This window comes from Arabidopsis thaliana (assembly GCF_000001735.4).
Source record: "Arabidopsis thaliana chromosome 1 sequence".
Classification (NCBI taxonomy): domain Eukaryota; kingdom Viridiplantae; phylum Streptophyta; class Magnoliopsida; order Brassicales; family Brassicaceae; genus Arabidopsis; species Arabidopsis thaliana.
The window spans coordinates 25,376,244-25,399,359 of NC_003070.9; the positions used below are offsets into that span (position 1 = coordinate 25,376,244).

The following is a 23,116-nucleotide window of genomic DNA, read 5'->3' on the forward strand; positions in this document are numbered from 1 at the left end:
GACTGTCCGAACATTGCAATATGGTGTGTGTAGCTTCATAAATTGTTTGTTATGAATAAATTAGAGCTTTGTCAGGTAACTAATCCATTGCCTGCATAGAAAGATGTTAGATAGTTCAAAACTCTGAAGTTTCCCATCTTGGATCTGGTGGCAAGTGGCAACTGTTAGATATCTTCGATGTAAAACGTTTCCCGTAACACTCATTTGTATATCTGCTCTAAGATTGTGAACTCTCACATTATTTGATGATAAGGTTATGGGACAGATTCTCAACAGATAAAAGAACATCACATGTGGCAACTGTTAGATATCTTCGATGTAAAACGTTTCCCGTAACACTCATTTGTATATCTGCTCTAAGATTGTGAACTCTCACATTATTTGATGATAAGGTTATGGGACAGATTCTCAACAGATAAAAGAACATCACATGTGTTGGAGTAAGGAGGTAAAATTCCTAAGTTTTGCAATTAGATTCAATGTGTAGTAGAGATCTTTTTTTCATGATATGACATGCAAACTAATTTCCTTCCAGGTGACAGTGAAGATCTTAAGCGACGGTGTGAAACATGTGGCCTTATCACTGTCATCAACCTGTTTGGTGTAATTAGCCTACGACACTCGTGGATTATTGTACAATGCATCCGATCATGGAAGGTTCTTGGGAAAGCAAGATTATTTTCAGGTATACCCACAAAATCTTTCTGCATTACACCAACCAATATACGAAAAGAAGTTATTGGAACAAGGTTAAGATATGAATAAACCTTGGTCTACCATGAAGGAATACTCGTCAGGGTCAGGCAGCCGCTCATTTCCATACCAATTAAGGTGGGCTGGGAGCTCAGATAGGAGTGATGGGCTACTACTGTAATCTTGAAACTGGAGTCCGGTGTTTGCAAGAAAACGCTCGCCTTGAAGCCAAGTCAAGTCTAAGTCAGTGTCTAAAGAAACAGAATGATGTGATTCTGGAAGTTCCCAGTTCAAGCTTCTCAGAATCGCCTCTGTGTTGAACTCCTGCAGCTTCATGGCAGAGGGATCCAAATCTTGAAGGGTTACAGTAGGGATCTTGTCTTGTGGCATGAGAAACTCATCTGCATTCACACTACTGCCTCCTGCTGGTGTCTCATAAGGAGGCTTCATTTCCTCCTCCATGAGAGATGGTGCAGAATTTGCAACATAGGAACTTTGACTTGGCAATGGTTGTTGCTGGAGAAAGCTATTCTCATACAGAACCGGCTTCGATTCAAGGACCTCTGGAACATCATTCCAAGGAAGCAGAGAGTCAAACGCAGAGGAGGAAATGGGAGGATCAAATCCTATACGCGTCTTTTTTGTTTTCGGAGGCATGATCACATCGGTGTTGAGGTCAGACAAAGAAGCTGAAGCAAGTGGCTTTGGATCAATCTCTGTTGCTTTTTGGATCAGAGAATTTCCTCCAGAGAATACATAGCTGCTCCTCCCAGGGCTTTGGTAGCCTGAATTCACTTCGACATCTTTTGGAGATGAATCCGCATTCTTCACGCCACCTGAATAACACTTGAGCTCCTTTCCTTTCTCTAATCTGCTCAGGTAAAGTCTATATTTCTACAAAAACAGAACAAAAAAAAAGTGACGAAAAGCTTAATCTAACACTTGTTCTGAATAATGATGATGACAAGGTAAAGTTTTTACCTGAAGGTGGCTTGCAACATTTTCTCTAGTGAGCCATGGAACATTCATGAGATCCAATATCTTCTTGGGACCAGCTTCTGCCAAACAAGAGACCGGAAAAAATTTCACGGCTCTATGAAGACATGATAATAAAGGGAGGCAAGGGGACATGATAAGAAACCAAAGTCGCCAACGTACTTACTGTGATCGCATCCGATTTGGTTAACGGCGTTGACAAACTTATGATGAAGCTCAAAAGACCAAACAACTCTAGCTTTCTTGGAAGAAGAAGATGATGGATCACTCTCATCTTGAAGAAGCTTCTTCTCAAAGTCAAAGTCTTTTCTCTTTTTCCCAAAAGAAACATCTTCACCACCTCCAAGAAAATGTGCTTCATCGTATCGAGTGATCCAATCCGCTCCTCCTTCGTATCCACAGCCTTCGATATCTCTCACTTCTTGAAGCTTCTTTCTCAGAACATGTTGCCATATAATCTTTAACTCCTTCATTCTTATCGGCTTCAAGAGGTAATCACAAGCTCCGTGTTGCACTCCCTTCATCACTCGGCTTGTTTCGCCGTCCACCGACATCACTACAACGCAAAACACACAAAAATCAATAACCTTTTTCATTTATTACACAACAAGTCAAGATCTTTCTTCTCACTTATTACAGGGAGGTCTAATTCAAGACCAACATGCTCAAGAAGCTTGAAACCATCCATGTCAGGCATGTTCACATCGCTGATCACGATATCATATCCATCTTTACGCTCCCTCAGCAACCTCAAAGCCTCTCTAGCTAATCCACAGGTCGTTACTGCAACATAGGAAAGTAAGGAGATATTTTAGTAAATCCAACTGTTGGGGAAAACATAAGATAGAAGAAGAAGAAAGAGACCTTCGTAAGAACACTTCTTGAGCATTTTCTCGAGAATCTTGAGCCAAGTTGGATCATCGTCTACGACAAGAACCCTTAGACCGACGGGAGAGAAGCCGCTTTTCTCCATGATCGCCGGCGAAAACAAGAAAGAGAGAGAGAAAGAAAAAGAGCAGAGAAAGTGGCGAGAGTTCTTTTTTTGGAAAGGAGAAAGTGGGAGTGGGTTTTTGTTTGCGTTTTATTATGAAACGACGACACTTCAAATATTTTGGCGTAGTTTAGATAACGGTCACCATGGCGTATGTTAGGTTTTATCTCCCGTCGTACTGGAATTTCCAAATTTCTCTCTGTTTTTAATTTGAAAACGAGGCTATAAAATATTAATTTATTTGTGGATTACTTTTGAAGAAGGAATTTAGTTCGGTCTAAGTTCACTGCCAAAAAAAAGTTGTTGAAACTCTTTTCTCTCTCAATTTGTAAGTTGACGTCTCTCACTGCTCCATAATCCCATATTCTTCCAATAATTTAGCTTTTCAAATTGTTCTTAAGATATTGACATGATAATATTGTGGATTATATCACCTTTTTATAGTTATTCTATAAAACTAAAATAATTATCTTCTACACTCTTTGGTATTTTATACGTAAATATGGTGATCGTATTTAGATTTAAACTTCTATATTTATGGGATCGTATTCAGAGTGCATCATCATTTTATCATGTAAAAATATTGACAAAACACACACAAGCAACTCTATATATAATGCAGTGTCTTGCTTAGATGTGTGCAGGGCTAGGACAAGTTTATAAAATGTGGCTATCATCATAGTTTTTAAAAATAATCATAATACTGAATCGGAAAAAATATTAGTATCAAAAACTTACAATGTAAAAAAATCAATAATACGTTATTCTTTTTGTTTTTATATGTTTTTCTAATAATGTTATTTGTTTTAAATATTTATATTTACTAATTATGATGTATTACTAAATGATTCTTACCAAAAAAAATATATTACTAAATGATGTGTTTTCAAGATAAGAAAATGGTCTATAGATAAAGGTATAGTTAAGAATATAATTTTCACGAAAAAAGTTTCATTTTAACAATTATTTGTTATCAAAATAACAAAATTGATAAGCTTATTATTTTATAAAAATTTGGCCTTTAATTTAAACTTTTTTTTTGGCTTTAGGCATTTGCCTTTTTGCCATAGGGTAGTCACGGCTCCTATATAATGCAAAGTTTTACATGTATATTAGTGTGTCTGATAACCTAATGTTAAATTAGATTTAAAAAACTATCGTTCATACATCAAGAACATAATGTGTTTGAGAAAGCTTAAAAGTTAAAACATTATGTCTCAAAATTTTTAAAAAATCAGCTTCTCGCCGCAAACAACTTAAATTACATATATGCATGCAGCATGTACGTCACGTCTAACACAAAATAAACTCTTTAACTAGTGAGGTTTCTCGACTCGGTTTAATAATGCTCGTAAATCATCAAATCCTTAACAAGTCGATGTAATGTTTAACCTTAATTAAGGCTTAAAATGTTTGATCTTTGACTCTGAAAGACTTTCAATGTTTGATCTTTGACTATAAAAGACTTCAAATGTTTTGACCTTTATATTCTATTGAAAGAAAATAAGTAGAAAGACAAAAGAATAAAGGAAAATGGTACACAGCTTGTCATGCACAAAGCTTTTTTATGGATAAGGACGTGGCCCGTAGAGACTTGACAAAACACACAACATATATACTTCCTCATTAATTTCTATTATTATATACGTACAAGACAGCTAACTAATTGCACAAACTTTTTGGCCATGATAAAAAAGAATAACGCATTATAGATTTAGAAACAGTGTCGTTGTTTGGGAGTTTGTGGATTTGCACAGTACACTGGCCATGTTTCTGTTGATGGGATCAGGGACGAGGTTTGCATGTGACCTGCATTTAAATAGCTAGTCTCACTTTCATGATTACTATTTCATTACTGTCCAACTTTCATATCATATATTATATATTATTGAGATGTAGAATGAGAATCAAAGTCTATCTAATATACTGTAAGAAACATGTAAAAATGTCTAACAAATTTATGGTAATTCAGTGATTAAAAACTGCGAATATTGCACAAAATCTTACGTATATTTTTTACAGTGCCGGCTCTAGGGGAGTGCTACAGGAGCAAAAGCACAGGGTCCTCAAAAAAAATTTCAATTTTCTTTAAGGTTTTAGGGTCCAAAAATTTTAGAAATTAAAAACCAATATTAACTAAAGCCAGTTTTTATAAATCAGCACAAGGTCTTCAAAAAGTTTGAGCCGGCCCTGATTTTTTACCAAAAAAAACAAAAAATGTTACGCATACTTTTCTAACATCTTTTTGATTGTACAAATTGTTTTCAAAATAGGTCGAAAAAAGTAAATATAAATTTCCTTGAATCGGAATCTTCCGACTAACATAAAAATTAAAATGTCTCTCTTTATCTAAAAAAGAGAAGAAACAAAAAAATTATTCTGCTTTAATTTTGAGTGAGTTAATGTTTTTTTTCAGAGTTGTGGTCGCAATATGTTTGAGTTTGGTATCATGCAACACAACATCTATCGTCAAAGAGATGCATGCTTACGACTTTATTTCCTTTCATCAAAACGTAACTTGAGTTACTTATTTTTGTCTATTAATGTTAAAGAAACATATGATGCGCCAACATTATTTTTAACTCACCTTAACAAAGCCATTCTTCATTTGTTGTCGACGTTACGGCAATGTGTTTTGCGTAAAGATGGGTTATCACTTCATTACAAATCTCATAGAATTAGAGAATGTGTTCTACATATCATTAAAGCTTATCAATGGATCGATCTATATATGTTTCAAATGCAAATTCGTTAATTTCATTTGTTGTCTCTCTACATCAAAATTTGGCTCACATCTTTCAAAAGTGTGCTAAGATATGAATCCCACTCTTTCATACTGCCATGGCTTAATTATTAATGTTACTAAATATCCTAACCTCGGCGAAAAGAAAATCTACGGATTTCACAAAACGTAGAAGACGTATTCGCTCAGGGAAGATAAAGGAGCTCTACGTGACCAAGATAAAACATTGGGTTTGTGTTTCTACTCGTGTTGTGGATATATTCGTCCATAGGTTAATGGAATATATGTTTATATAGAATAGACATAGAGAGGTTATAATAAATGCGCCACAAAAGATGCACTAAGGTTGGATTAGACCCACACAATAAAAAATAGGGCTCGTGAGTCATTTTCCCCAATCACCTGCCGACATTTGACACTTGTTGTAGTCAAATTGTAAATCCATAAATTTGTGTAATGTCGCAATTTTGTTGGCTCGTGGCGTCACGCGCTGCTTTGGAACATTAATCTTTAATTATGTGCATGTAAATATCAATGCTAGTGCTTTAATTATCCCTCTAATTATTGGGTAGTATAAGTATAAAACCACTACCAATAACATTAATCGTCCCTTTAAGTGAAGTTTCTCAGTACTTTATTTCACGATTTTATATTGTTTGATACTATAGTAATTGAGTAATATTAAGAAAAGTATAATAATTGCAAACCAATGAGTGTGTTAGTGCATCCTATTAAACGGGTGTGACATCCACCTCCGTGACATATGAACTTATGTACACTGTACACACCAACAATGCCTATTGGTGTATATGTGTATATATATATTATTTATGTACAATTACTATATTAATACATGAAAATGAGTTTTGTCTATGCATTTGTGGATTACAAATTTTTCTATCACAAGAATTACTACTTTCCTATTTTTAATACATATGATACATAACAAAATTCCAAATTTATCTGTTTAAAATCTAAATGAAGTTAACTAGCTAATACTATGATGATAATGTAGCAGAGGTCAAGAAAAAAATGAAGTTTACTAATTTGAGAAGAAAAAATCTATACTAAGATCTTAAATTGAAACGATAAGATATATAATTAGACATTTACTTTTATTTCATGTATGTGAAAACTCTAAAACAACAAATTTTGTAAAATGGAATAAAGTACTATGTAATTAGATTAAATAGTTAATGCCAGCACTAATTAAAGCTATACGTCTCAAACCCAATATAAGTTGGGAAGAAACTTATCAAATTATTATATACTGAGTAAATAAATGTGTAACGAATAAAAGCATCAGAAATTCTGTAATGTGCCTTTGCAATTATAACTAATCTACCATCTAACACTCCAATGATTCATTGAACCATTTGCCCTACTACCCTAGTAACCCTACCGGTATACTCCAATAAGATATTTTACGACATTTCAACCTTATGTACCTACTTAAACATATTTTCGATGTTAAAAATAAATGGAAATCTTTCACTGTTTCATTTTATTAATTCTTTAACGACTAAGTATGTTTTGACAAAAAAAAAAGACTTATTACGTAATCTAATCGTAGATTGCAAATGGCTAAGGCTTATTTTGGAAGGAGAGGACTTGGTTCATATATGGAACGACTTTCATGGAGCCAATGATAGGCACATTATAATTCTTTTGTCTCTAAAAGTCTCCATAATCATTTGGTTACCACACACCAAAAAAAAAAAAAAAAAAAAAAAAAAAAAAAATTGAAGCCGCACATGAGACCTTTTCGAAAATATATTAACTCAAACTTCTCATTTAAAAATTTCATTTGAAAACAAATATGATATTTTCATAAATATTTTTTATTTTTTTTATCATAGGTCTAAATTCATATACAAATTTAGCATATATATTTAAAGGTGTGTATATCTAAATTCTTGCAATCAAATTTGTTTTGTTTTTCGATCTAAGTGGTTTGAAGACAACTCTCAGTGTTCTCTGATTCTTTCTCAAACAAAGTTTAACCAAGAAGACTATATAAAAATTTGAAGTCGTTTTCAACTTAAAAAATGGATTGGCTAAAAGGTGAAACTTTTGAGAAGTAGGGGAGAGAATGAACTTTATACATTCAAACAAGCATAGAAATTTCAAAATGATCCTCAAAATTATTAATATTATAATAAGTATTAGGAAAAGTAACTAAATGGAAAATGCCCACTAACAAAGTACTTTATCCCACAAGGAGAAATTAACAAATATTTTACGAAAAGAAAAAGATGTATATGTATGATTGGTGTCCAACAAATTAGAAGGATCAAGATTAACTTCGTCCTTCTTATCTTTTTGGCGGACACTTTCGCCTTCTTCTTATTCTTAATTTGATAAAATTATGTCTCTTAAAATATTTAAGTTTCTACAAACACCTTTAAATATACAATATAATAAAGTAGAATGTCTATATAAAATCTCCTCCTACGATACTTCATGTTATTTGATTTTCACCATTTTATTCTGTCTTCAACTTCTATTTTTAATGCTTTATTAATAGATTGGTATAGATACCTGATATTGATGTATAACTCATTTTACTATATATATAATACTACTAGACAAAATATCTAGAAAGCTCAAATGGTGCAAAAATTATATATGAAAAAGTCTTATTTTGTATAAATGGTGTACTGCATGTTTTCTTTCTTTTTATCTCTTTATGAAACTTGTTTCTTACAAGAAATATGTAGCAAGCAATATACGAAACTTTGATCGATATTGTTTACTTTGAGGTTGATAATAGAACTTAAATAAAAAATTTAGAATTATAATACTTTCCACTCCGAAACTCATATGTAAATATGTTGGTAAATTCAATATAGAAGTGTGAAAATGCGTAATATAGTGATATTGTTTTATAAAAATACTTAAAATTCTCTCTTAATTTCCAAAACCATTAAAATAAAATAAAAACATACCATTATCACTCAAATTTCATATCAAAGGTTTTTTTAAAATCAAAATTAGTAATAAATACTAAAAGTTTTAAATAATATTGGAATAGATTTCGTCTGTCAAGTCCACGAGAGATCTCTAAATACTTGATCTTGAATACTAATTCATCTTAGAGGCCCTAGAATTAGTAAAAGCAGGAGTGGCTAACGCATCAGTCATCTATCAAGATACTGGTGAGCAATGAGACTTGTTATGCACCCCTCTCGGCATGGTACAAAACACATAATTATTTGATTCATCTAACATGTTCGTTCTTGTAGTGATATTATAGACGCTAGTGTGCTTATCCATCCCGTGTATGAAACCGGTAAATATATGACTACGAATAAAACATTATACACTTTATACAAAATCTATCATAATCGGATCCCCAATCTTAGGAGAATATTAATACTCCATACTCATAAAACTCACCTAAACACATAAAAATTTGTTGGGTGTCTTTCATAACTTTCTCTTGACTTAAGTGTCGGAGATTAATTAAACGACAAAGGATTGTCCTTTACGTGGTACATGTTTATCTCTTGTTCAGTGTATCGTCCACATTCACGAGAAGCAAACACAATGCAGATGTCGAAAATTTGGCAGGAAGAACTATCTTTTTATATTAAACTTGTAGGAGCTTTTCCAAAACATAATGTTTGTGGTTTTTTTTGAATATATATATTCTAAAAGTCGATCACAAAGTTTTAAAACTAAAACATTATTTTTTTGATTGGTGATATATATAATTTTGTGTCCGACACCTTAATAGTATTTAGTAATATAATGGTTGTGCGCCATATATAAATTGACAAATGACACCAATATTTTAATTCTTACACACAATCTATACACATAAATCTCATTCGATCCTTACCTTTTCCGTAGCTTTTCATTTAACAATAATATTCATATTTTGGATTAAACCTTCACTTTACTCTCTTTGTTAACTTTAAGGAAGATGCTGAATGTTGCAATTGTGCAATTTGTCAATAACATATGCTGAACTTATTGTCTTTGTATATCACATAAAAAACAAACTGAAATACTATGTGTTAAAAAGAATATTAAACAATTTATAAACCATTTTTCTTGCATAATCTATCTTTTAACCCTATATTAATAAAAACAAAAACAAAACTACATACACTTTTTTGGTCGAATCAAAACTATATACTGTACATTGTTTCATATAACATTATTTTAGAAAAGAAAAAACTCTTCGAAATAAGTAACTCATGCAGATAACAGTCCCCAATTGGGAATGGATTTGTATTTTCTCAATTTAAAGATTAAGTTCATTTTCATACTTATACTGTATATGGAGAAAATATGATAGAGTAGATTATTGAAAATGGGCCTATTAGTTATGTAGTATAGACCTAATGCTATAACCTGCTAATAATTAGGCCTTATTACACTTCCGTTTTAGAAATGCGGCCCAATGGGTTTTAAAGAGGGAAACAAAAAAACAAACACACATACCTGTAGGCTGTAGTGTTGTAGTACAGCTTGAATTAAAGCTTTCGAGAAATTGTGTGCGACACCAACTTTTTCCAAAAGCAAGTAGCCAAAGCATAAAAGGTGAAACTGATAGCTTTAAATTTTCAGGAATGAAGAAAAAGAAAAAGCTAATTCGAATCTCAAATAAAGAAAGACAAATTCTATGTGACCATTGCAAAGAACTCGACTTTTTTTAGTAAAAGCAATTAACAAAGTTGGAGTCTTTGTTCACTTCACTGTCTCTCATCACACGCTTTCCTTCTTTATCTCGTGACCACTTTCAAAGCCGAAAAGAACTTGGTATTTTTGCATTGAATTATAGAGATTTAAGAGCCATCGATGTGTGTGTGATCTTCAATGGGTTTATGCTTAGCTCAATTGGCTGTAACATGTTTGTTCCTAGTACCTTTTGTTCTGTCTCAAGTTACAGGTACTTATGGCACATAATCTGTTTGTTTAAATGCTTCAATGAGTGTTTATTTGTGTGTGTCTGTGTGTGTGTGTGGAAATTCTTGTTCTTGATGTGTTCTTTAACTTGTTTTTTGATGTTCAATCACAAATTTTTGTTCTTATTTGCGTTGAAGTCTTCAATTTTAGACTATTTATGGTTAAAAATGTTCAATTTATGGTGTAATGGGATTGAAGAGTAGGGGAATACTAAGATTCTCTTGTCATGCGTTTTATTGTAGTTAGTGGGAAATGGATGAAATTTTGATTGAGTGGCTATATTTGCAGAGTTTGTAAGTATAGATTGTGGTTGCTCAAGTAACTACACAGACCCAAGAACTGGACTAGGATGGGTTTCAGATTCAGAGATCATCAAACAGGGCAAGCCAGTAACTTTGGCCAATACCAATTGGAACTCGATGCAATACCGTAGGAGAAGAGATTTCCCAACTGACAATAAGAAGTATTGTTACAGACTCAGTACCAAAGAGAGAAGGCGATACATTGTCAGAACTACATTTCTTTATGGTGGTTTGGGTAGTGAGGAAGCCTACCCAAAGTTTCAACTTTACTTGGATGCAACGAAATGGGCTACTGTGACGATTCAGGAGGTCTCTAGGGTTTATGTTGAGGAGTTGATCGTAAGGGCAACTTCAAGTTATGTGGATGTTTGTGTATGCTGTGCTATCACCGGTTCTCCTTTCATGTCCACTCTTGAGCTTCGCCCGTTGAACCTTTCGATGTATGCCACTGACTACGAGGATAATTTCTTCTTGAAGGTTGCTGCCAGAGTGAATTTTGGTGCTCCGAACATGGATGCCTTGAGGTAAAACCCTATTAAAACTCTTCTTTCCATTATATCATTCACAAGAATGTTGACAGACATCCAAAAATACTCAAAGACTTTCTCTTTTAGGTACCCAGATGATCCATATGACAGAATCTGGGAGTCAGATATTAACAAACGGCCAAACTATCTTGTTGGTGTGGCTCCTGGAACGACAAGAATCAATACGTCAAAGACTATAAATACGTTGACTAGAGAGTATCCGCCTATGAAAGTCATGCAAACAGCAGTAGTTGGCACACAAGGACTGATCAGCTATAGATTGAACCTGGAAGACTTCCCTGCCAATGCTCGTGCGTATGCTTATTTTGCTGAAATTGAAGAACTTGGTGCTAACGAGACCCGGAAATTTAAGTTGGTGCAGCCATACTTTCCTGACTATAGTAATGCAGTGGTGAACATTGCCGAGAATGCCAATGGGAGCTATACTCTCTATGAACCTAGCTATATGAATGTGACTTTGGATTTTGTTTTGACGTTCTCATTTGGGAAGACTAAGGATTCTACGCAAGGGCCACTCCTAAATGCAATTGAAATTAGCAAGTATCTACCAATATCCGTGAAAACTGATAGGAGTGACGGTGAGTACTAGAGGCTACTACTACCTTGTAAATTCTTCTATGAATCTTTTCCCGTCTATGATGCTGCTGGAAATGTGCAAATCAAAATTTGTTGATAAAGAGTTTACAGAAGTTTTCTAATCCTGCAGTGTCTGTTCTTGATGCAATTCGTTCGATGTCCCCTGATAGCGATTGGGCCAGTGAAGGAGGAGACCCTTGTATCCCAGTTCTTTGGTCGTGGGTAAACTGTAGCTCAACTTCACCACCAAGAGTCACGAAAATGTAAGATCTATTAAACAAAGTTTTACACAAGTAAAAAAAATTTGTGAAACTTTTTATTCATAATTGACACCGTTGTGTGCATCTTACAACAGTGCTCTATCAAGGAAAAATCTGAGGGGTGAGATTCCGCCTGGGATCAATTATATGGAGGCATTGACAGAGTTGTGAGCGGTTCAATGCTGCATTTGAGATATCATCTTGTATTAGTCTCTCTGTCATTCTTTTGTTGAGTAAACTTGTTCTTTGATAGGTGGCTTGACGATAATGAATTGACCGGAACTCTTCCAGACATGAGCAAACTTGTCAACCTGAAAATCATGTAAGCTTGCTAATCTTGACCAATAGTTTTCTTATAGTTGATGACACTCGAATTCCAGAAGGCTTTACTTTGCCTCATCTTCTCTGCAGGCATCTAGAAAACAACCAACTTAGTGGTTCACTCCCACCATACCTTGCTCATCTGCCTAACCTACAAGAACTGTACGTAATCACAACTGATACCTCAAATGCAATTATCCACTACACATGACACTTTAACCAATGTTATTATCTGGCAGGTCTATAGAAAATAACTCCTTTAAAGGAAAAATTCCTTCAGCGCTATTAAAGGGGAAAGTTTTGTTCAAGTGAGTATGCTAAAAGTCGACTTGTCAAACACAATAGTGCACAGCTTTTTAGCATTTGCTTGGAAAGAGAAATTACCCTTTTATCACAGCTTTTCAACATGACTGTTGGAACGTTTTAGTGTATCAGCGTTTAGAATTTTCATCTTTTATGGAGTTTCCTCTTTTAGTGCTAATGCGCAGCTATAACATGTTTTCCCCAGATATAATAATAATCCTGAGCTTCAGAACGAGGCACAGCGAAAGCACTTTTGGCAGATACTGGGGATATCAATAGCCGCTGTCGCAATTCTGTTGCTACTAGTTGGAGGAAGTCTTGTTTTACTTTGTGCCCTTCGTAAGACCAAAAGAGCTGATAAAGGTATATATGCATTGTATGTTGATCAAATAGCTGTTACAGGTTTTCCCCAAGTGTTCTAACTCATGTTTCTTCAGGTGATTCCACAGAGACTAAGAAAAAAGGTTTAGTAGCTTACTCAGCAGTGCGGGGCGGACACTTATTAGATGAAGGTGTAGCATATTTCATATCACTTCCTGTGCTCGAAGAGGCAACCGATAATTTTTCCAAGAAAGTTGGAAGAGGAAGTTTTGGGTCTGTCTACTATGGTAGGATGAAAGATGGGAAAGAAGTTGCAGTTAAGATAACTGCAGATCCTTCTAGCCACTTGAACAGACAATTTGTGACTGAGGTATTGTCTAATTTGCAGCCATTAACTTGCTGCAAAGTTTCTTAATTAGACGATTGAATTAAACCAAATGTGCAGGTTGCTCTATTATCGAGAATTCACCACAGGAACTTGGTTCCTTTGATTGGATATTGTGAAGAAGCAGATCGGCGTATTTTGGTTTACGAATATATGCATAATGGAAGCTTGGGAGATCACTTGCATGGTATTTACCAATTTCCCTTATATTTTCCTGCCTAAGTTACGGATTTCATTCTGTGAATAACTCATGAAATCCATCCTGTTAGGTTCAAGCGACTACAAGCCACTAGACTGGCTAACTCGGCTACAAATTGCACAAGATGCTGCCAAAGGTTTGTAGCACAATCTCAAGATTAAATCTTTAGTGTGGCTATAATATGAATCCATTGGACAGACAAAACTTCAGATTATTACAGGTCTTGAATACTTGCATACTGGCTGCAATCCTAGTATTATTCATAGGGATGTGAAATCAAGTAATATTCTCCTGGACATTAACATGAGAGCCAAAGTATCTGACTTTGGACTCTCGAGACAGACAGAGGAAGACTTAACTCATGTATCCAGTGTCGCAAAAGGAACTGTTGGATACCTTGATCCAGAGTAAGTCTAACAACACAACCTCACAAAAGTATCCCTTTTTATGAACTTTGACTGATAGATGCATTCTTTTGACAGGTATTATGCTAGTCAGCAGCTGACTGAGAAGAGCGATGTCTACAGTTTTGGCGTTGTTCTTTTTGAATTACTCTCTGGAAAGAAGCCAGTCTCAGCAGAAGATTTTGGTCCTGAACTGAATATAGTTCACTGGGTAAACACCTCTAATCTTCTGTCCATTTTCACCTTTGACCGTTTAAAGTACTACATGAACAACATCAAGATTCACAAACCACATATCCTCTCTATGCTTTTCTTGTTCACCAACAGGCAAGATCGCTGATCCGTAAAGGAGACGTGTGCGGGATCATAGATCCATGTATAGCAAGCAACGTGAAGATCGAGTCAGTCTGGAGAGTTGCAGAGGTCGCAAACCAATGTGTTGAGCAGCGTGGACATAACAGGCCAAGGATGCAGGAAGTAATAGTGGCAATACAAGACGCGATCAGGATCGAGAGAGGAAACGAAAATGGACTGAAGTCATCGAGTTCAAGCAGCTCAAAGGCACAATCATCTCGTAAAACCTTGCTTACTAGCTTCCTCGAGCTAGAGAGCCCTGACATCTCAAGAAACAGCCTAGCTCCAGCTGCTAGGTGAGTCCTCTTAAAGCTCGAGCTCTCATGTTTACCCTTTGGACTTACCATCGTCACATAGATGAATACATTATATACGTATTAAAATGTGTGTATGTGATGTAGTGTCAAATTTAATCTGTATCTCTTTACACACTTCTGACATGACATTGTGTAGATGTTTTAGTTGATGATAGCACAAAACCATAATTTAATTATTGAAGGTAACAACATAATATGCTATCTATCTCCTATGCTGATGAAGACGACAAATTTCCAAAAACAATTCTTGCATGTCTTGTGTCAGGGAGTAGCCAATTGTCAAAAGACTCGAAACAAAATGATACAAATGCACCACTCATAATTTCACGATCAACCATTTGTCACAAAACCTCAAGAAATCTAAAATTGTGTCTAAAACAATGTCACACTGTTTCCTATGTTTTGTTTACCACTTGGTTTCCTCCTCTATTCCGCTTTTACCATATGAAACCTTGTTTTGTATTGCACAATTCACCATGAAAGCCTAAATTTACCATTTTTGGCAAGTAAAATAATCTGTCAACATCAGAAGGTGCCAACTTCAATACTCAAACATCACATGAAACCAAATTTTAAGGAAGAAGCCAACACAAAGACAATAAAATTAATCAAAAATAAACAAAGGAGAGAGACAGAAGAAACAGAGAGAGTAGTTAATTCCGGTGGTTTTCTGCTCATCTACTTCTATCCACCTTCGTCCCTTCCGCCCCAAAATTCAATTCTCTCTTCCTTTCTCTCTCTTTCTCCTTAAAAACTCTAACTTTACTCATCTCATCTCCAAAGTCTCAACCTTTCTTCTCTAATGGAGATCTGCACTTACTTCAAATCACAACCCACTTGGCTCCTCATTCTCTTCGTTCTGGGGTCAATCTCAATCTTCAAATTCATCTTCACCCTCCTCAGATCTTTCTACATCTACTTCCTCCGACCATCCAAAAACCTCCGCCGATACGGTTCATGGGCAATCATCACCGGACCAACAGACGGAATCGGTAAAGCTTTCGCCTTTCAGTTAGCCCAGAAAGGTCTTAACCTTATACTCGTTGCTCGTAACCCAGACAAGCTCAAAGATGTCTCTGATTCCATCAGATCTAAGTATAGTCAAACTCAGATCTTGACCGTTGTGATGGATTTCTCTGGAGATATTGATGAAGGTGTGAAACGGATTAAGGAGAGTATTGAAGGATTAGATGTTGGGATTTTGATTAATAATGCTGGCATGTCTTATCCTTATGCTAAGTATTTTCATGAGGTTGATGAAGAGTTGATCAATAACTTGATTAAGATCAATGTTGAAGGAACTACTAAAGTTACTCAAGCTGTGTTGCCTAATATGCTTAAGAGGAAGAAAGGTGCTATTATTAATATGGGTTCTGGTGCTGCTGCTCTTATTCCTTCTTATCCTTTTTACTCTGTTTATGCTGGTGCTAAAACGTAAGTGAATCTTCTTGTCTTGTATTTGTTTGTTTGAGATGATGCTTTTGAGTGGTTTAAAGTAGTGACTTTTTTTGTTTGTTTTGTTGTTTTAGGTACGTGGATCAGTTCACAAAGTGTCTACATGTTGAGTATAAGAAGAGTGGGATTGATGTTCAATGCCAGGTGAACTTTACTGAATCAATTTTGTCGTCTTAGTAACATGATTTTGCTTGAGATTTTGATTAGAAGTAGGATTGATAAATGAGTAAAACCAATCTTATCTTTGTAGGATAGTAGTTCCTGGCTTATCAAAGTTAATCTGTTGCCTGATTAGAAGTTTTGTCTGATAATATAGACAGGAAAATGTGTAAAATGTTGTTTATTGAATCTCTAAAAGATGTGATTCTGTCATGGTTTCCTGACTCTGTTTCTGTTTATATAATGGACCTGGAATGTTGATTATTTTTGTTAGTTTTGGGTTTTGCAAATGAGGAACTATTGCATCACATGTCTCTTTGTTGAATACTTCGATGATGTGAGATCTTGTTTCTGATTGTTTCTTCAGGCCGATTTTGTGAAAGAATGTCAAAACTAGAAAACTAGGCAATCTGTGTAGTGAATTTTAGATACTTAATTGTAACCATTTTCGGATGTAGAATAGTTATGCCAGAGATTGTATTTGACTGATCTGTGGCAGTTTCCATGTATGTTATAGCTGACTGTGGAGTTGTATACTACCAAAACAACTTATTGGGTCACACTGCTCAATAAGTTTTTGAAATCTTGATTGTACCGCTAATTGAGTGAGTGTTGTTTTATAGGTTCCCTTGTATGTTGCAACAAAGATGACAAAAATAAGAAGAGCATCCTTCTTAGTTGCATCACCAGAGGGTTACGCAAAGGCAGCACTGCGTTTTGTAGGCTATGAAGCACAATGCACACCGTACTGGCCTCACGCTCTCATGGGTGCAGTTGTCTCTGCATTGCCCGAAAGCGTTTTTGAATCATTTAACATCAAGAGATGCCTCCAGATCCGGAAGAAGGGTCTCCAAAAAGACTCCATGAAGAAAGAATGAATCTTCCAGGTTTAAGTTACTACCAAGAATTTCCTTCTTCTGAAGTTGTTGGTTTCTTGAAAAGCTTCTGTTCTGAATCTTTTGTAAGACTTGTACTCTTTAGTTTTCTAAGTTTTTTATATTTTAAGATTAAAAACCCTAACGTACACGAATAATTTACTTCCTCTGTTTCTATTTATTAATTTAAGCAGTGTTGTATTGAATGTGTTTTTGCTTATGGTTTGCGTCTCTTCAAGGTTCTTCGCAATAATGCCTCCTCTATAGGTCGCTGTTATGCCATAGTCAACGGTAACATTGGTAATCTTTAACTCAAAACAAAACAGACGTTATGTCACGTTGACAGGTATAAGTAACGTATTTCACTGATGCTTAGGCACCCAAACCATGTGGCCATTAACTTAACTTGTTAGTTATAGGGGCTGGACATAATATTCATGACCCGTCTTCGATCAGTATCCGATTTGAATCCGTCTCGGAAAAAGCTTATATAAAGGTCAGATATAAGTACCGGCCCCATACCCGCATTATTTACCCAACGGCATACTATGTGACTGGTTTGAAAACAAAAATATTGTCCAACAAATTGTGGAAAGAAAGTGTTAGGTCGAGCTAAGAGCAATATGTGACCTATGAGCATTAAGAAAAAGAAGAAACGATTGATTTTAGGAGGTGAATGAAATGCATCAGAAAGGTCAATGAAATGAGTTTGTACGAAAGTCCATTTTGAGATATGGGTTCTTGATATAATTTCTCAAAAGATGGTACATTCCTCCTGTTAAAGCCATCTGGGATCTAAAACACTGGAGGAAGCGTTTCGCATTACTTAAACCAACTCCAAGTCCCCTAGAAGGCTAGAAGCTGAAGCTATGCACTACTAGAATTGTGGTTCTAGAAATCATCAGACTAACCTAGTTACAGTTGAAATTGAGTATAGTACTTATGCCGATAAGAGAAACGATATTAGTCCAAAAATGTAAACATAAAACTGTCCATAAAACAAAGGATTAATTTTACATTTGAATCCCAAAGATGATTTATAATAATATTATATATATATAAGATTTTAATCCCCAGACCTCATCTTGTTGATTTGGTTCAAAGCTGGCTGCAAGATATTGTACAGAACCCAAAGTAGTGCCGGTGTCACAACAATCAACAACAACTGTCCTCTGCTGTCTGAACTAGCAGCCGCCGCTTCTGCCGCAGCATAAGCCTCCGGAGGTGGAGTCAAAAGCCCTGACGCTGCAAGACCACCACCAATACCTAGACCAACAACGATACCTTTACTCTCACGCATCTTGTTGACCTGGTTAATAGCTGGCTGGAGGATGTTGTAAAGGACCCATGCAATGGCTGGGACGATGGGAAGGAGAAGAGCTAAGCCACGGTTGTCGCTACTGGCGTTTGCTGCAGCGAGCTGAGCGATCTGTTGGATGGCTAAAGCTGGCTCAGAGTAGCTGAGGGAAGAGAAGACGGCTCCGGCTAGGGCGGTGCTTGTGACGGCGAGAGAGACGTTTGGTTTTGGTGGGGTTGGTAGGGAGATGAATGGTTTGGATTTGGTTTGGTTTTGGAGTTTAGGAGGAGATGGGTTTAGAGACATGCACTTGGTTGCTGTTGCCATAGCTGCTGCCATTGTCTGATGATGATCGGAGATGGCTTGAAGATGAGATGAGAAAGAGGTTTGATGAGTTTGTGAGATGGTTTTTGGGATTATAGAAGGAGAGAGGAGGACCAATGGAAATTGAAGGCTTCTTGATAGTTGTCTTATCCAATGAGAAGTGAGTTGGAGATTTTGGTGTGATTTGAGCCACTGATTCTATCACCTTACTCTCTTTTTCTTATCACTTCCCTTCTCAAATTTCAATTGATTTTTTTTCCTAATTGAATTTTTATGTCATAAAGACAATAAATGACTTATATTTCAATATTCAATCCAAGTAATATGTTGGCATCTGCAATGGTCTTATTTAAATATTTTATTTTCCTCAATATACTTGAGAGGCTAATATATTATGTACAAAAAAAGAAGATTTAAGAGGTTATAATGTAAATTTCATTGAAATTTTACGGTAGATAAATTATTGTAATTTACAGACAAAAGAAAAATCCTATAATTTTGGATAAATTGCAATGTATAGTTTTAAGACGAAGTTATTTTAGCATTTCAGTGAAAATAAAAATGAAGTCGTTTTTGGAATCTAATGTGTGATTCTAAACATTATAATTTCGTGTAGAAAGAAAAATATTATAATCTATGTAGTTTATTTGTATTATTGGAAACCATATATGAATATATTGCAATGATTTAAAACTAAATCGTTTTGATTATTTTGTTTTAAAAACCAATTTTATGTTTAATATATATATATGTTTCATGTCTAGAATACTAATTAGTTCAAATATAATTATATTTCATTGTTGTAACATTTTTGTTACCATAAATTAATTTCTATGTATTTACTTTAATACAAAACAAGTTAAAGCAAATTTTTTTTGTCATCAAATTAAAACAATCTCTCGTAAGAAGAATAAATTTCAATTTTTTATTTTAAAAACAAAAAAGATATAAAAAAAAAAATAATCTAAAAATGAAAATATAAGAATGGCATAAGAACAATGCTATTTCTATTTATATGTTTTGATATTCGGCTAACTATACTTAAAGTAATTATGGAAAAAAATTAAATTTTGTCCATTTCAAGTAAGAAAAATTAATTGTTTTTATATAATTTTCCATTTTTCTCATAAAAAAACCTTGAATCAAAATCTCCTAACTAACCAATGCTTTTTGTTTTATAAAATCTACACGAACCAGCGAAAGTCGTCGGTATTGATCTCTCTTAGAGAGTTGGGAAAGAAAAAAAAAATCTTCTTAATTTAGGTTTTCATCACCATTGATCTTGATATTCATGTTTAAAGAAGTGGTTGTACATAGTAATAGGAAGGTAAAATGACGTTTAAAATTATTATGGTTTCTTTTATTAGATTGATTGCAATTGTGTCTTTGGATAATTTAGCGTTTACATGTTTAGCGTTTTTGTAAATTGAGGTTGGTGACAAATTGGAACCCGAAACTGAAAATATAAGGGGTGTATCACATGCCCACTCACAAATAAAAACTATCTCAAGCCCATTAACTTTTTTGATTGAAGGAATTCTGGTAAGAAAATTCCCACAAAATACAAATCATAGGAGATATCGGTTCAAGAACTCAAATCACAAAATTAGTATCCACATGCATTATAATCACAATTATCTATATTATTATAATCATGGTAAAAGTTAAAAAGATTATTTGATGTTTGTTAGATCATTACTAAATAGACCATTACAAAGGTTAATCATTAGAGTGGACAATTATAATTTGGTATGGATCCCATACTTTTATCATATGGGTGTTTGACATTTCCTAAAGTAAAATATATTATGTAATCGAAATTTCCGTTGCTACTTTCAAGTTGTTGATCTTTATATAGTAATAAGTAATACTTTGGTACTTTGAAATAAATTTTTGCATTAGAACTAAACTAATATATACTGAAACCTGGAGAATATGAACATTTCTTATTTATCTAAACTCTCACTAAAACCTAAGTTTCGTTCAATTGTACAATCTCGTGATGTGTAAAATTAGCAAGGATCATGAAAATTATCCCCAAAGAGTGTTACGTTGTGGAGTGTACAAAAGTTAATGGCTCGTCGCGTGACTCGGGACACATTAGTTACAACCGTAATGATTATCAAGTAGATGATAATCAATATATTGATTGATAAGGAGTAATTAAAATGTTGACTTTTGATAACCGAACAAAGTGGGCAACAACAATTTAACTAGTCATTACTCATTAGACACTCACAAGAACACAAATAGCTGCTTTTATAAATGCTAGTATATCACTTTGTCAACACTAATATTATACTACCAAAATACTACAATATTTAGGGTGGGGAAAAAAAAAAGAATTCATGGTAAGAAATGTCAAATAACGATAGGAGATAAATGATTATATAAAAGCTATCATGATCAGCACATGGCTTCAGAAAAGGCCATGTGATTCCCTCTTTTATTGTCACCATTTTTTCAGGGCTCTTATCTATATTTCCATATAATGTCCATACTATATACTTTAATGGTTGTGTTTTAATCTATAGTTCGTTACTACGACTAATATATGAACAGCATTTTAACGTTCTATTATTCAGCAACAGAATATTGGTCTAATTATTTGTATATCTCAATTATTAGAATGCATTTGGTTCGGTTTCGGGTACGTATAAGGACGTAAACAAATCGTCCAAAATTGAAATTTCATGTGCTTACTTAAAAATTGATTATATATATAACTAAGAGAATTCAATCCCTAGACTTCTTAAAATGGCTAATGTATTGCAGTATATTATAAAAACATTAAACGTATATCTTAAGCTAGCGTACCAAGAAATTGGTAGACTTTAGACTTTTAGGTCTTTATGTATTTTGTTACATTATGGAAAAACGGTAGAAATTTAGTTTATGGTTCTAACTCTTATAAAACATTAGTTTATAGGGGGACGTTTACTAGAAATTAGGGAACTATATAGACGGACAAAATAAATAGACATATAAGTTTATAAATATTACATAGATATAAATCAAAAGTTTTTTAGTAATAAACATATGAAAAATATTCGTAAATCTGAGGGTAATTAAAATAGGATCATGAGGGTTCTCCTTATGTGCGTGCCGAACATAGAAAGCGTATCTAGAAAGCGTGTCGAAGGCTTTACGGGTAGTGAGAGTTGTGACAAGAGTTGCACAATTTCGTGTGTCATAAGGTCGAGTCACGAGTGTGATCTTTAGGGATTGAGGTGAGACTAGAAACTATAGTAGCAAGTTAATTGGTGTTTAATATTTGCATAAAACCATTTGTTGGAACTTACAAATTATTTTTAGTGAAAAAGTATGTTTTTGGTTTGGTGTGTATGCAATTTTTTTTTTTTTTTGGTGTGTATACCATGTTAAAACATATGTAATTCTACTGTTCTTGTACTTACAACATGAATAATATACAAGATAAAATTAGCGATAAGATATTGGTGATCACTAGTATGTCAAATAATTAATGGAAATATGATAGAAACATGATGGAAAACAAGATATCTCATATGGATTTTAGTCCACCTTAAACAAAATATCAATTTTCCAACCCTAGGTCTCTCATTTGATAAACTGGAAAAAAATTTCATTTGAGTTTTGTTATCTCAAATGATATCATCTTTTCTCGTTCTTTGTAATTTTTAACACTTTCTAGTTTCTAATACGTTACTATACCCAAAATAAAAGGTTTGATTAGTGAGTGGCCCGCAAAAAGTGGAATGATTCCACAATACTACACGTTATTACCAATTACAAGTTACACATCCATTCTATTTTGTGATTATATGAAACTGATTTAAGAAAAAATATCCATTAAATCATTAACCATCATTCCAGAAACTCATTCCAAAGATTTTGTTTCACTTTCGACGGTGATGTGATTCTGCTATGTTTAAAAATTAGATCAAACTAAGAAACTACGGCTGGTGGCGCGAGACTGACCGGAGATCGGAGGGCTGACGATGGGGGTAAGGAACGGCTGAGATGAGAGTCATGAATGCAGGGGTGTAGCCAGACCAGGCTCACATGGACGAACGTGCCCATTTTTATGATTTGGACCAAAAACCATAATCGGTTTCCGATTATTGGATCTGAAACCGGTTCTGATGTGTCCTACGAAGTAGTACTTTTGTCAGAAACTAATTAATTTATGAATAGTGTTAATTTCGTGAGTCAATAATAATTGGTGGGGAAATAGGTGGGTCCATTAATCCATTGCCCTAATTAACTCCTAATCATTCAATGTATTGTCTATTTAGAAAGGGAAATTTCAGAAAACATAATTCGAGATTTTTCTATAGACCGACAAATGTAAACGATTCTGATTTTGTATTTTGAAAGCTATAGTATAATGTTTT

At 34.4% G+C, this 23,116-nt stretch overlaps 4 protein-coding genes and 1 long non-coding RNA gene across 7 annotated transcripts; 2 read left to right on the top strand and 3 right to left on the bottom strand.

Moving 5' to 3' along the window:
* Window positions 1-435: 435 nt before the first annotated feature.
* ARR11 (response regulator 11) lies at window positions 436-2,974 on the bottom strand. Of its 3 annotated transcripts, NM_105439.3 has the most exons (5): window positions 2,554-2,974; window positions 2,320-2,472; window positions 1,856-2,245; window positions 1,675-1,751; window positions 436-1,587 (listed from the first exon to the last, which is right to left on the bottom strand). In NM_105439.3, exons 1-5 carry the CDS (start codon window positions 2,660-2,662, stop codon window positions 751-753), a joined length of 1,566 nt encoding a protein of 521 aa, NP_176938.1. In that variant the 5' UTR covers window positions 2,663-2,974; the 3' UTR covers window positions 436-750. The 3 variants fall into 3 exon arrangements, with proteins under 3 accessions (NP_176938.1, NP_001320474.1, NP_001320475.1); NM_001334322.1 differs by having other exon boundaries at window positions 1,856-2,472; NM_001334321.1 differs by having other exon boundaries at window positions 2,320-2,974.
* A 6,806-nt stretch (window positions 2,975-9,780) lies between these two features.
* AT1G08953 lies at window positions 9,781-10,022 on the bottom strand. The gene has a single exon (NR_139528.1). It is a non-coding gene; the product is annotated as an other RNA (long non-coding RNA).
* Window positions 9,888-15,015, top strand: AT1G67720 (Leucine-rich repeat protein kinase family protein). Its single transcript, NM_105440.2, has 15 exons — window positions 9,888-10,323; window positions 10,629-11,166; window positions 11,257-11,768; window positions 11,897-12,029; window positions 12,122-12,193; window positions 12,280-12,348; window positions 12,438-12,509; window positions 12,587-12,655; window positions 12,856-13,013; window positions 13,088-13,341; window positions 13,417-13,543; window positions 13,626-13,691; window positions 13,776-13,962; window positions 14,038-14,170; window positions 14,287-15,015. Exons 1-15 carry the CDS (start codon window positions 10,251-10,253, stop codon window positions 14,611-14,613), a joined length of 2,790 nt encoding a protein of 929 aa, NP_564904.1. The 5' UTR covers window positions 9,888-10,250; the 3' UTR covers window positions 14,614-15,015.
* A 79-nt stretch (window positions 15,016-15,094) lies between these two features.
* KCR1 (beta-ketoacyl reductase 1) lies at window positions 15,095-17,646 on the top strand. The gene is made up of 3 exons (NM_105441.3): window positions 15,095-16,064; window positions 16,160-16,229; window positions 16,868-17,646. The coding sequence occupies exons 1-3, from the start codon at window positions 15,433-15,435 to the stop codon at window positions 17,120-17,122; spliced, it is 957 nt and encodes a 318-aa protein (NP_564905.1). The 5' UTR covers window positions 15,095-15,432; the 3' UTR covers window positions 17,123-17,646.
* Window positions 17,647-17,787: 141 nt separating this feature from the next.
* PSBY (photosystem II BY) lies at window positions 17,788-19,006 on the bottom strand. The gene has a single exon (NM_105442.3). The coding sequence runs from the start codon at window positions 18,753-18,755 to the stop codon at window positions 18,186-18,188; it is 570 nt and encodes a 189-aa protein (NP_176940.1). The 5' UTR covers window positions 18,756-19,006; the 3' UTR covers window positions 17,788-18,185.
* Between the last annotated feature and the right edge of the window lie 4,110 nt (window positions 19,007-23,116).